General features: G+C 32.6%; 1 protein-coding gene across 2 annotated transcripts; it reads right to left on the bottom strand.

Moving 5' to 3' along the window:
* Window positions 1-3,150: 3,150 nt before the first annotated feature.
* On the bottom strand, window positions 3,151-6,624 carry LOC108732370 (E3 ubiquitin-protein ligase RNF8-like). 2 transcript variants are annotated; one of them, XM_018463137.1, is made up of 6 exons: window positions 6,421-6,624; window positions 6,220-6,330; window positions 5,886-6,162; window positions 5,008-5,603; window positions 4,676-4,911; window positions 3,151-3,297 (listed from the first exon to the last, which is right to left on the bottom strand). In XM_018463137.1, the coding sequence occupies exons 1-6, from the start codon at window positions 6,493-6,495 to the stop codon at window positions 3,177-3,179; spliced, it is 1,416 nt and encodes a 471-aa protein (XP_018318639.1). In that variant the 5' UTR covers window positions 6,496-6,624; the 3' UTR covers window positions 3,151-3,176. The 2 variants fall into 2 exon arrangements, with proteins under 2 accessions (XP_018318639.1, XP_018318638.1); XM_018463136.1 differs by having other exon boundaries at window positions 5,008-6,162.
* Between the last annotated feature and the right edge of the window lie 4,856 nt (window positions 6,625-11,480).

Raw genomic sequence — 11,480 nt, forward strand, 5'->3', positions numbered from 1 at the left:
ATGAAAAAGCGCTCGTGAAATTATTGGAAGATGGATGGTATTTAAAAAGCTTTCAGAAGTGATAATTATGTGAAAAAGGACGTAAAATCTTATGATGCTAACGGTTTTCGAATGGGATGTCAAATGTGCACATTCCGGCCTTATTTTTGCTAAAACGTTGAAAGTAATTTTATACATAACAAAAGCGCTCGTGAAGTTATTGGAAGATGAAAGATATTTATTAAATTTTCAGAAGTGATAATTATGTGAAAATGTACGCAAAATCTCATGATGCCAACGGTTTTCTAATCCGATGTCAAATTTGCACAATCCGGCATTATCCTGGATAAAACGTATTAAATAATTTAAACATGAAAAAGCGCTCGTGAAATTATTGGAAGATGGATGGTATTTAAAAAGCTTTCAGAAGTGATAATTATGTGAAAAAGTACGTAAAATCTTATGATGCTAACGGTTTTCGAATAGGATGTCAAATGTGCACATTTCGGCCTTATTTTTGCTAAATCGTTGAAAGTAATTTTATACATAACAAAAGCGCTCGTGAAGTTATTGGAAGATGAAAGATATTTATTAAATTTTCAGAAGTGATAATTATGTGAAAATGTACGCAAAATCTCATGATGCCAACGGTTTTCTAATCCGATGTCAAATTTGCACAATCCGGCATTATCCTGGATAAAACGTATTAAATAATTTAAACATGAAAAAGCGCTCGTGAAATTATTGGAAGATGGATGGTATTTAAAAAGCTTTCAGAAGTGATAATTATGTGAAAAAGTACGTAAAATCTTATGATGCTAACGGTTTTCGAATAGGATGTCAAATGTGCACATTTCGGCCTTATTTTTGCTAAATCGTTGAAAGTAATTTTATACATAACAAAAGCGCTCGTGAAGTTATTGGAAGATGAAAGATATTTATTAAATTTTCAGAAGTGATAATTATGTGAAAATGTACGCAAAATCTCATGATGCCAACGGTTTTCTAATCCGATGTCAAATTTGCACAATCCGACATTATCCTGGATAAAACGTATTAAATAATTTGAACATGAAAAAGCGCTCGTGAAATTATTGGAAGATGGATGGTATTTAAAAAGCTTTCAGAAGTGATAATTATGTGAAAAAGGACGTAAAATCTTATGATGCTAACGGTTTTCGAATGGGATGTCAAATGTGCACATTGCGGCCTTATTTTTGCTAAAACGTTGAAAGTAATTTTATACATAACAAAAGCGCTCGTGAAGTTATTGGAAGATGAAAGATATTTATTAAATTTTCAGAAGTGATAATTATGTGAAAATGTACGCAAAATCTCATGATGCCAACGGTTTTCTAATCCGATGTCAAATTTGCACAATCCGGCATTATCCTGGATAAAACGTATTAAATAATTTGAACATGAAAAAGCGCTCGTGAAATTATTGGAAGATGGATGGTATTTAAAAAGCTTTCAGAAGTGATAATTATGTGAAAAAGGACGTAAAATCTTATGATGCTAACGGTTTTCGAATGGGATGTCAAATGTGCACATTCCGGCCTTATTTTTGCTAAAACGTTGAAAGTAATTTTATACATAACAAAAGCGCTCGTGAAGTTATTGGAAGATGAAAGATATTTATTAAATTTTCAGAAGTGATAATTATGTGAAAATGTACGCAAAATCTCATGATGCCAACGGTTTTCTAATCCGATGTCAAATTTGCACAATCCGGCATTATCCTGGATAAAACGTATTAAATAATTTAAACATGAAAAAGCGCTCGTGAAATTATTGGAAGATGGATGGTATTTAAAAAGCTTTCAGAAGTGATAATTATGTGAAAAAGGACGTAAAATCTTATGATGCTAACGGTTTTCGAATGGGATATCAAATGTGCACATTCCGGCCTTATTTTTGCTAAAACGTTGAAAGTAATTTTATACTTTCAGATGTGATAACAAGGTACTCTTTTGTAAAAGAATCCGGACTATAAGAGGTCTTAGGCAGTACTCGATAATCCAACAAATTCGATACTTCGAGACTGCCTTGCAAAACGTTTGTCGGATTTCCGGGGGTCCACTATATAATAAAAAAATATGTACAATTACTAGAATCCATGTCAAAGGCGAATGGTCTACGTTGTTCATCACAATAATAATTTACTTACCCTCAACTGGCTTTCATTTTTAAAATTATATCTCAAGAAGAAGAATGAAATTTTAAACTGTAATCTGAAAGTCTACAAATCAAAACCCTAAGTTCTTTTAGAATATTTGGCAATAGTGTTTTGTAAATTCAGTGAATCTCATAAAACATAATAACTATTTAATAAATATAATAACGTTAATTGCAAAATTTAATAGTTATAGGTATGTTGGTTATTAAATGTCATGAGATCTTCATTATCGATCGTAAGATAAATTACATCTAATTTGTTTTAATGTGTGAATAAAAGATCGTTAACCGGCCTGTTTTACATTGCTGAAAAAACACAATTTATGTGATATAAGTTGGGAGTATTTAGCATATTTTAACTAACTAACCAACCAACTGTAAATACGCTAGTTTGTAGTATGTTCATAGCTCATAAGGAAATCCTGTTCATGTGAAATTGTGGCCCGTATATTAGATCATTATAGTTTTTTCCACCACTTACTTTTATTGTTGGTTTGTTTCAAATAATCTTTATTGTTCTGCATAACTGTTCTATTATTTCATTAAAATCAAGATGTAATTGATATTTTTTAAAATGTGAAAAACTAAGAAATCGGAACGTTGCTATCAGTAATATATAATTAAACATATATTAGTGTTGCTTCAAATAAAGTTTTTTTATAACTTCAACTAGGTTAAATTTCGCTCCCATGTTTAGAATTTACGTTTTACCTATTTGTGTATGAATTTCTTAAGAAGTTTCAATTTCGATATCTCTTTTTGTTTAGAAATAAGAAGCGTTTGATAGATAGACAAACAGACAGTAGTGTTGCCACAAAAGTAATAAATTATTAAATTTAATAACCACTCAGCCCTACTGTTCACTTTATTACGTTAACATTTTTCACTATAGAGTGTTTATTGCATTTATATCAATGAAATGAAGTTTAAAAAAATTAAATCCTAACTAAAATAACAACCGCAAAATCGACAAGTACAAATAATTTATTTCACACTGCAATAATTACTGTTTTTATTCTCTAATACAATGTATCATTTAATATTGAAATGAGTTGAATCTGGTTGTACAACGATCGTTCCAAGTGTTCTTTAACTCGATCCACAAAATTATTTCTCAAACGCTGCATACGTAGGATGCGTCTTCAAAGAAAAATAAATAAAAAATTGACGTTGGATTGGGTATTAATCTTAAAACTACAAATACAGGTATCTACCTTTTTTATTTTATTAATGAAAATATATACAAAGTGTTTTCTTATCAGCGAAATATAATCTCAAAGTTCATTCTATTTAACACAAGTTTCAATTCAGAAAATTAAAAAAAAACAAGTAACTTCTCCAACTAAATTTTAATTCAAAAGCAGAAAACTATGAAAATAATAAATCATTAAGAGACAATATTATGTTACATACTTGTAAAAAAGTACGTGCTGCTTCATAACAAAATAACAAGTTTAATACGAAAAAAATATAAATTACAGCATATTATTTATATTAACGTAGCTGTTTCATAAAGTTCTTGGCAGGTACCAGCAAATTCGAAATAAGCGATTTTACTTTCTAATAACAGAATAACTCAAATAAATCATCAAATTCGACGCACAAATTAAATAAATAATTTGTTGATACGTTCTTCCTGTTTAGAACATGATAGCTTAATTTGCAAGTGAAAACTGCGAAAGATATTGTATCTCAAACTAATGAAAATAAATGAATAATCTACAACTAAAATAATATAACGTCAAATAGCGACATCACCAAAAACTAATTATTTTAATACTTGGAAGGAATTTGAAGAATTTTTTTTATATAAAATTAAAAAGGAAATAAAAACTTAAAAATGAAATTTTTATGCTGGATAACAAAACAAAATTTTCATGCCCTTCCCTTTTACTATTCATCCATACATACAAAGATTTTCTTTTACGAGCCATGGTTTTTGATCAAATGTGGTGTATATTTTGCTTCACTATAGAGGTAACCAGTAAGAAGTTGACACTGTACTTTTCATTTATGAAAGAATGCCGATATTGGCTAAATAAAAGTAAACTGTAAACTTAGTGAAAAGAAGTAAAACGTGTATACATATATTAAATACAACGAAATCAAAAATACATTGCTCTGATCAGAGTGGGTTGGTTAAAAATTCCTAAGTTCCTATTTTTGATTTAATTTATATTTCAATGTCTAAATAATATACTAACATCATTAAACATGAAAAAAGAAACATTTTTATTCAGATTCTATCAAGTAAATTTTTATGTAATAAGCATGCAATTGGAAATGATTTCAAAACTAAACTAAAAACCAGAAAAATATATTGACGAGAAACAACAAACAAAATATATAAGGTAAAAGGTAAATTTGGTATTTAACATAACGAATAAGTTAGGAGAACATTACGTTTACTTCCTATCTATTGGGACACCCACGAACCCAGTGACCTCTGTCGCCACAACGGAAACAGTACCCATACCCACCGTAATAACCGCCTGGTAGTCCGTTATATGGTACATACCCGTTATCACTATCATCGTCGTAGTAACTCATAGTTTCAGCATCAGAATCGTATGAATTCATATCACTGTCAGAACTCAAAATGATGGCATCATGGGCGAATGCTTCGTCGAAAACATCTGTAGCAGATTTTTCTTTACCTCTATAATCTTTCGATCCTGATGCCTGTTGGGATTCCCTGTCAGCTATTAGTTTAGATCTTTGAAGTTTTGTTTCTTCGTCAGCATTTTCTAGGATCTATAAATTACAAAATACACATAAAACATATAAACAGCTAATAGACATATGGACATAAAAAGCAAAGAACATATGCACATTTATATAAATACAAACCTTTTCAATAAAGCTGTCAATCACCAATGTGGGAAGAATACTACATATTGGTGCTCGGCAGATTGGACAAGCAGTCTTTTTCTTTTTCCACTCATCAATGCAAAATTTGCAGAATGTATGAGAGCAGGATAATGTTACGGCTTTTATGAACATTTCTGTACATATGATACATTGTAGTTCATCTTGTACTGCATGTAATTTGGTCTCAGATGATTTAGAACACCCAGGTTTTGGTTCTGTGTCCTCTTTTGTAATCTTCTCCTTTATGTCGTTAACATTTTTCAATTCATCTTTAGCCTGAGGCAAATCTTTTGGAATATTCTCCTTTATTCCTTCAGCATTTCTAGATTCAACTTTAGCCTGAGGAAAATCTTTTGAGCAACTGGGTTGATCATTTGCCTCTGTACTCTTTTTCTTTGAGCCCTTTTTAGTATTCGAGTAGGTTTTTGGGGGAGATGTGATTGATGATTTTAATCTAGCACTTTTTGGACTCTTAGTTATAGAGCATTTAGACTTTTGAGACTGTTGATTTACTTTCTGTGATACCACTCCGATAAGCCAGGATGGTATAGCAGTCGATGTTGTTGCAGTTGCACCTGGTAGGGTATTTTGAGCAAAACTTGGTTGAGATATAGATGGCAGAGTAATACTTTTTTTGTTAACATTACTATTAATCACAAAAGAACTAAAAAACCCTTTGTAACTAGTTGGATTAATGGAAATTAGTGTTGTTTTTGGCACATCAGAAGTTGATGTCATATTTACTTTATGTTCTATGCAATGTGGAAGTTGGGACTTATGGTTAGATTCATTAACAGTGCCAGATTTGACCGAAGAATTATTTTCGTTTGTGATATGCTTATCAATGTTTGAATTACCTTCTACGTCCATAGGAATGTTAAATTCATCTTCTAAGCTTGGGGATAATCGTAAATTCGGCTGTTCAACTTTTGTTAATGTAGCATCTGTAATATTGATAATTTCTTCTTCAGATAAAGAGCTTTTATTGCTTTCAGTAACTGGTTCAGGTGCACTGTTTCTTTTGATAAATTGAAATTGTGTATTGCTTCCAAGTGTGACGACATCGCCGTTTTGAAGTACATGAGCTTTTAATCTACCCACGAGAATTCCATTTACCAACGTGCCATTTGAACTCTGAAAAATACTTTGTCAATCATTCTGTTCTTTCTACGTTTTATTATTAACATTTACTCTGTCAATAACAATCCATTCTTTTCCACTTTTCTCTATTGTACAATGATTTCTCGAAATTGAGACATCGTCAAAAACGCAATCATTTTGAAGACCACGTCCTAAACCATACTATAATTTGAAATAATTTAGAATGAAAAATTAATTAGGCAATTAAAATTACATATGCAATTGTAACTTCAAAACGTAATGTTGACTCACCTTCTCATTAGACAGAACTATTGGCGTACTAAACGCTTTACTGGTACCATAATTGGTTAATATTGCCTTCTCCATGTTTTTTACAATATGATAAATTTTAAAAAATCACAGAATAGACAATAGTTCGATATGACCATTCAGAAAAACAAGACGTTAGACTTTTGAAAACCAAATAACTGATAAGTTAGCAACAGATAGTAATGCACAGGAGGTGTCTAAGCACACTAGAAACCATCTAGAGATAGTGATTACAAAGTGGCGGTCTTACAAATTCTGTTATAAATTTTTTAGAAATTTTCTTGACTACCTTCTTGCAAATAGACCCAAGTCTTCTCTTCCATCAGCTCCAGACTCGCAAACGGATTAGATGTCTGATTCCTCATCAGTTAGCACAGAGAATCTCAAACATATTTTGTCTACTTTTCACTTTGAGAGTCAATTACTTTTTAGCGCTCCCCGCAGTTACTTTAATTTAAGTATACCTAGTTTCCCATATGAATCTTTTCGTTTTTCTGAGTTAAAACTTACAATAAAAGCAATAAAATGCAACTCCAATTATAATATTTAAAATTTTATTTATTGTGAAAAATGAGTCTGGTGGTTTTTAGCAAGTTAATATCAGGCCTGAATTTATTCAAATACAGCTTTAAATCACCGCAAACCTCTTGACAGCAAACGTACTTCCACGTGAAAATAGCAGTTGGTTGAAACCTTTATCATTAGCTACACAAACCTGATTAAATAATCTGTCATTTAAAGAGTTGTTCCGGATTTCTCGCAACCAAATTTTGACGTTAAATAACGTAATATATAGCAAGCTCATTTGAAACTTTTAAACATGCTATAAAGACTTTGTCTCGCCTTCCATGGCCTGAGCGCCATCCGTAGCCGCTGATAAAATGTTCTTCAATGGTATCTTTTCCATAGTTTCACTTTTCGCATTTTCTCTTTTTGCATCAGTCTTTAAATTCTTGCAAATAATAGTTCTTGAGACATTTTTCATTTTGGATGGACGTTGACAAAGTGGATCATTGCCAACCCCCCGACAACAGAACCATACAACACGATTAAGGAAGTGCTTATTCGGTGACTTGATGTTTCAAAAGGAGCACGCCCCAAGACTGTTCGAGAAGAAAGAAATTAGCGATCGCAAACCCTCTCAGTCCCAGCGCTATCTTCGCAGGTCAGGCGGTGCTTCTACCATCGATGGCCTTCTACAAACCGTATGGCTTGACCCTTTTCTCACCCCACGTCCAATTGATCCTTGCCACAATGAGAGACAAGGACCGGAACAGTGGTGTAGCGTGATGGACTAGGTTCACGGACGTACTATAGCCTTTGTCAGTAATGGTTTTACAATATAAAACCTGGTAGAAATGGTCCACTTCTTCATAATAGATTTCAACGACACGAAACATCGGAAATCAATGTCTTCGCGATCCCGAAAATGCCGCTCAAACAGTAGAAAGGAGATTTAAGATTAAACTTCTCAAAATAGCCCCTCCATGTTCAGTGCAGTAGGAAAACCCGGACAGCAGATCACTAGAGATTTATGATTCCGGAAGTCAACAAACTAATTATTGACACCGACTTCTTGGCATACTATCAATTGCTGATACATTTGAGCAACCAACGTCTCCTGGATTAGTTCACCCAGCTCACCACCCCTGGTAAGGTGACCTTTGTAGTCGAGCTTCCATTACAATTATCACAGATAACAAATCTGCCACATCCAGGCATTACATAAATACTATCCACGGTCCCCCGGATGCACGACGATTAACTCGGGACACTGGTATACATGCAATCTGTTTTTAGAGTTTTTAGAGTTAAGCCAACATTTATAGTCATCAGAGGGACAACATCCACAAACCACTCTTGTGCTTGTAACCATCAACAATGACACCTCATAATCAACAAAAACAACTCGCTCAAGACGTACACCGAAATACTTTAGAGCAGGATGATCAATATCGTTAATCACTAGGGAGGAGACCCTTTAGGTACAATTAGTATACTGTATGCACGAGGAAGTTCAGCATAATTACGTTCGATGTCCTTCAACCACTCTAGGTCATTGTAGCATGATAGCCAAATACTAATCGTGCATTTCACATATATAAATATAAGAATAATAAATATTTTATTAATACTATGTAAATAATTCAATCATCTCACAAATAAACTTCAGTTTTCTCTTTCATCAACTCCATCAGTTTCGGAAGCAGACTAAATGTCTGATCTCTCATTAGTAAGTGCAACATAGGCTACAATTTCTTATCACAGATCTCTACTTCAAAAAGAAAAAATGCAACCCTTGTGGGGTTACTTTTTCTTTTGCATAACTGTCCAAAACTGGGGGATTTGGCACTCAAAGGGGTTATTGAGGGAAAAGAACTAGACTTACTACGGCGTTGAAGCTCCTCCACTACTACAAACATCTGCAAAATCAAACAGAGTTGCATAAGAAGAGATTCTTTGAACTTCCTAAAGCAGGGACAATGAGTTAAATCCTTGAAATACTTCATGGCTGTATCACCACCCGTTATTTTTCTTATTAAAAGCACTAGATTAGTCTTCTTTATCATATATCTGCCCCGAAAGTTTTTCCTGATCTTAGACATACGCTGCGCGAAAATTGCCGCCCAAACTAAGGCAAGGATGGGAACCACTTGGAGAATGATAAAATAATTTCTTAATGAGAAATTAAAGCGAATTTTATATCCGGTAGGGAATGTTGGTCTTTGATATAAGGAAAAAATATCATACTTTCGATGGGATAATGGTAAAATGGCACCAAAGGAGGAAAATACGTTCCTCTTAGCCGAATTCCCTAATAAAGTCAGAAAACAGTGTCGTACTTTCAGTATAAGGGTATGGTGAAAAGTTTTTTTATTAAATCAGGAAAAATCGTGCTTCCGAGTCAGGGATACGGTACCTTCATGGATGTCCAGAAGAAAGTATATATACTCCCGGAGTATAAACGTCTTCATATTGCTTGCGTATATGCATCCAGTCGTACACTGGCGGTCTGAGCTCTACATACACTCCAGAATTGTAATTCGCCTTTCACCAGAAATGCTTAGTTCGTACAAGAACTGATTGAGTTCGTGGCTTGTCGTTTCCTTTTCTGACCCACATTCAAAATTGTGAACGTACGAAGTTGTGTTGTTACTTTATTGTTAGCTCGCTCGGTTGATGTACAATAAACAACGCTATAACACTCGTCTTTTCCGATTATGACAATGAAGCGACCAGTATGGTATTTGGATGTTACAAAACGTTTTCCCAATACCGATGTTTGATCGAAACTAAATTTAGATGAAGAAAAAGCGGTACCAGTGCGCGAGGGAAATTTACTTTCCCTTACGTTCCGAAAAATCTTTGTACTCGCGATTCAGTGTATTTACATTAATTTCGTTTATTCTGTAAGGACAAATGAACTTGAATAACAATAATCTCTTCCTTATTAATTTTTTTGAGATTTAAGATGTGAGTTGTGCGAATAAAAGCGCACACGTGAGTTATAGCAAAAAAGTGTTAAAATGTGTTACATTAATTAATTGCAAAGTTTGTTATAAATAGTGTGTAAAAAGTTGAAATACATTAACTGTGGATCTAGTCACATGGATAGTATTCAGATGTATTAGCTTAAAAGGTAAATTTTAATTGCTTTAAAAGAATTTTATTTGATATTCATCGGTTTGATGCGTTCCCTAAATATTTTGAAGTAAAGCACTTCACAAAAAAATTCTGACAATTATTTTGGTAACTTTATAATGGGTAACAAATGTAACTTCTTTTTAGCAGAATAGTTAAATTAGACTAATTTACAATTTCAAAATTCATAATTTGGGTCTACTTTTAATAGATATGGAACATCGAAATCTAGTTGGTCTTTCAATTAAAAATTATTACCGCTTCAAACATTCTTGTTTATTTGATGGATGAAGCAGATTAAAATGATTTAGTCAAAACCCCTCCAGCTGTAACTTGAATAAGATTTTGATCAATCTAGTGATAAACCGCAGATTAAAAGAGATACAACATGTAATAATATGGTTAAATAAAGTTTTGACAATTCTTTTAACAGGCTTTAAATAGTCATAAATCGGTTTGAATAAAAGCTTTGAGACTTCGTAACATATGTAACAAACAACAACTATTTCTGTTTTTTCTCGAGCTGAAGTTGTACCCATCCCTCAGCTTAAAACCAATTTAATGGACAAGCAAACAAAATTTAAAAGTTGTGAATTTTGTCTAGAACTGCTTCTCAAATAGACATTCACGTAACTATAGGTATTAGGAGTTGTGCAAAATGGTAAATGCGAATACTATTTCAAATGTAAAATACAAAAAAGGTTTTCCCTTTTGCATTTTAAATACTAAACAGAAAATACGCATTTTTAATATACTTTTTTTAAATAGGTAAATACTTTTCCGTAGCATTCAACTTTCTTTATCTATTTAAGATTTTTTAAGAAATTGCTAAAGGCATTGAATAGGATTTATTTCTTTCCTTTCCTTTTTATGTTTGATGTGATTAAGGCATAGTCTTTATATTTTTATGTTGTAGCATTCTCAGTTCAGCAACAAACAATTCCTGTATATGCTCTCTTATTTACCTTTACCTTTATAGTTTCTTTAGCATAAAAGATCACCAACATCAATCTTTTTATATAGAAAAAGATTTCAGAACCCCATTTTGGTTTTGATCTTTGAAATGGAATCCATAATTTCTATGATTTATGTTTACCGATTAAGTAAAGTTTTTAAAATAGGTTTATAAGACTTTTTGAATGTTTTTATAAGAACAATATCTTGCAGTTTTCAGACATTCATTGCCGGCATGCATCGATTCGATATTGTTTTCGGGATTATTTTGCTGTGGTCCATTGGGACTTCAAAATTCCATGGACCAGCCCGAAAAACAATATCGAATCCACAGTATCTTGTGTTATCCATTTTCAAGTTCAGAATTTTTTGAACTCTCTTTAGTTCAAGAATTTTAGAAGACATCCACAGAATGCCTCTTTGTCTTTCTTGAAGCTTCTAATACC

This window comes from Agrilus planipennis, unplaced genomic scaffold (assembly GCF_000699045.2).
Source record: "Agrilus planipennis isolate EAB-ADULT unplaced genomic scaffold, Apla_2.0 scaffold30, whole genome shotgun sequence".
Classification (NCBI taxonomy): Eukaryota; Metazoa; Arthropoda; class Insecta; order Coleoptera; family Buprestidae; genus Agrilus; species Agrilus planipennis.

Bases quoted from the DNA above. Each gene is read 5' to 3' on its own strand.
- LOC108732370 (XM_018463136.1), bottom strand. From the start codon at position 6,495: ATGGAGAAGGCAATATTAACCAATTATGGTACCAGTAAAGCGTTTAGT. The intron at 6,331-6,420 runs GTGAGTCAACAT...TTCAAATTATAG, and splicing joins TAGTTCTGTCTAATGAGAAG to TATGGTTTAGGACGTGGTCT. The intron at 6,163-6,219 runs GTAAATGTTAAT...AGTATTTTTCAG, and splicing joins AATGGATTGTTATTGACAGA to AGTTCAAATGGCACGTTGGT.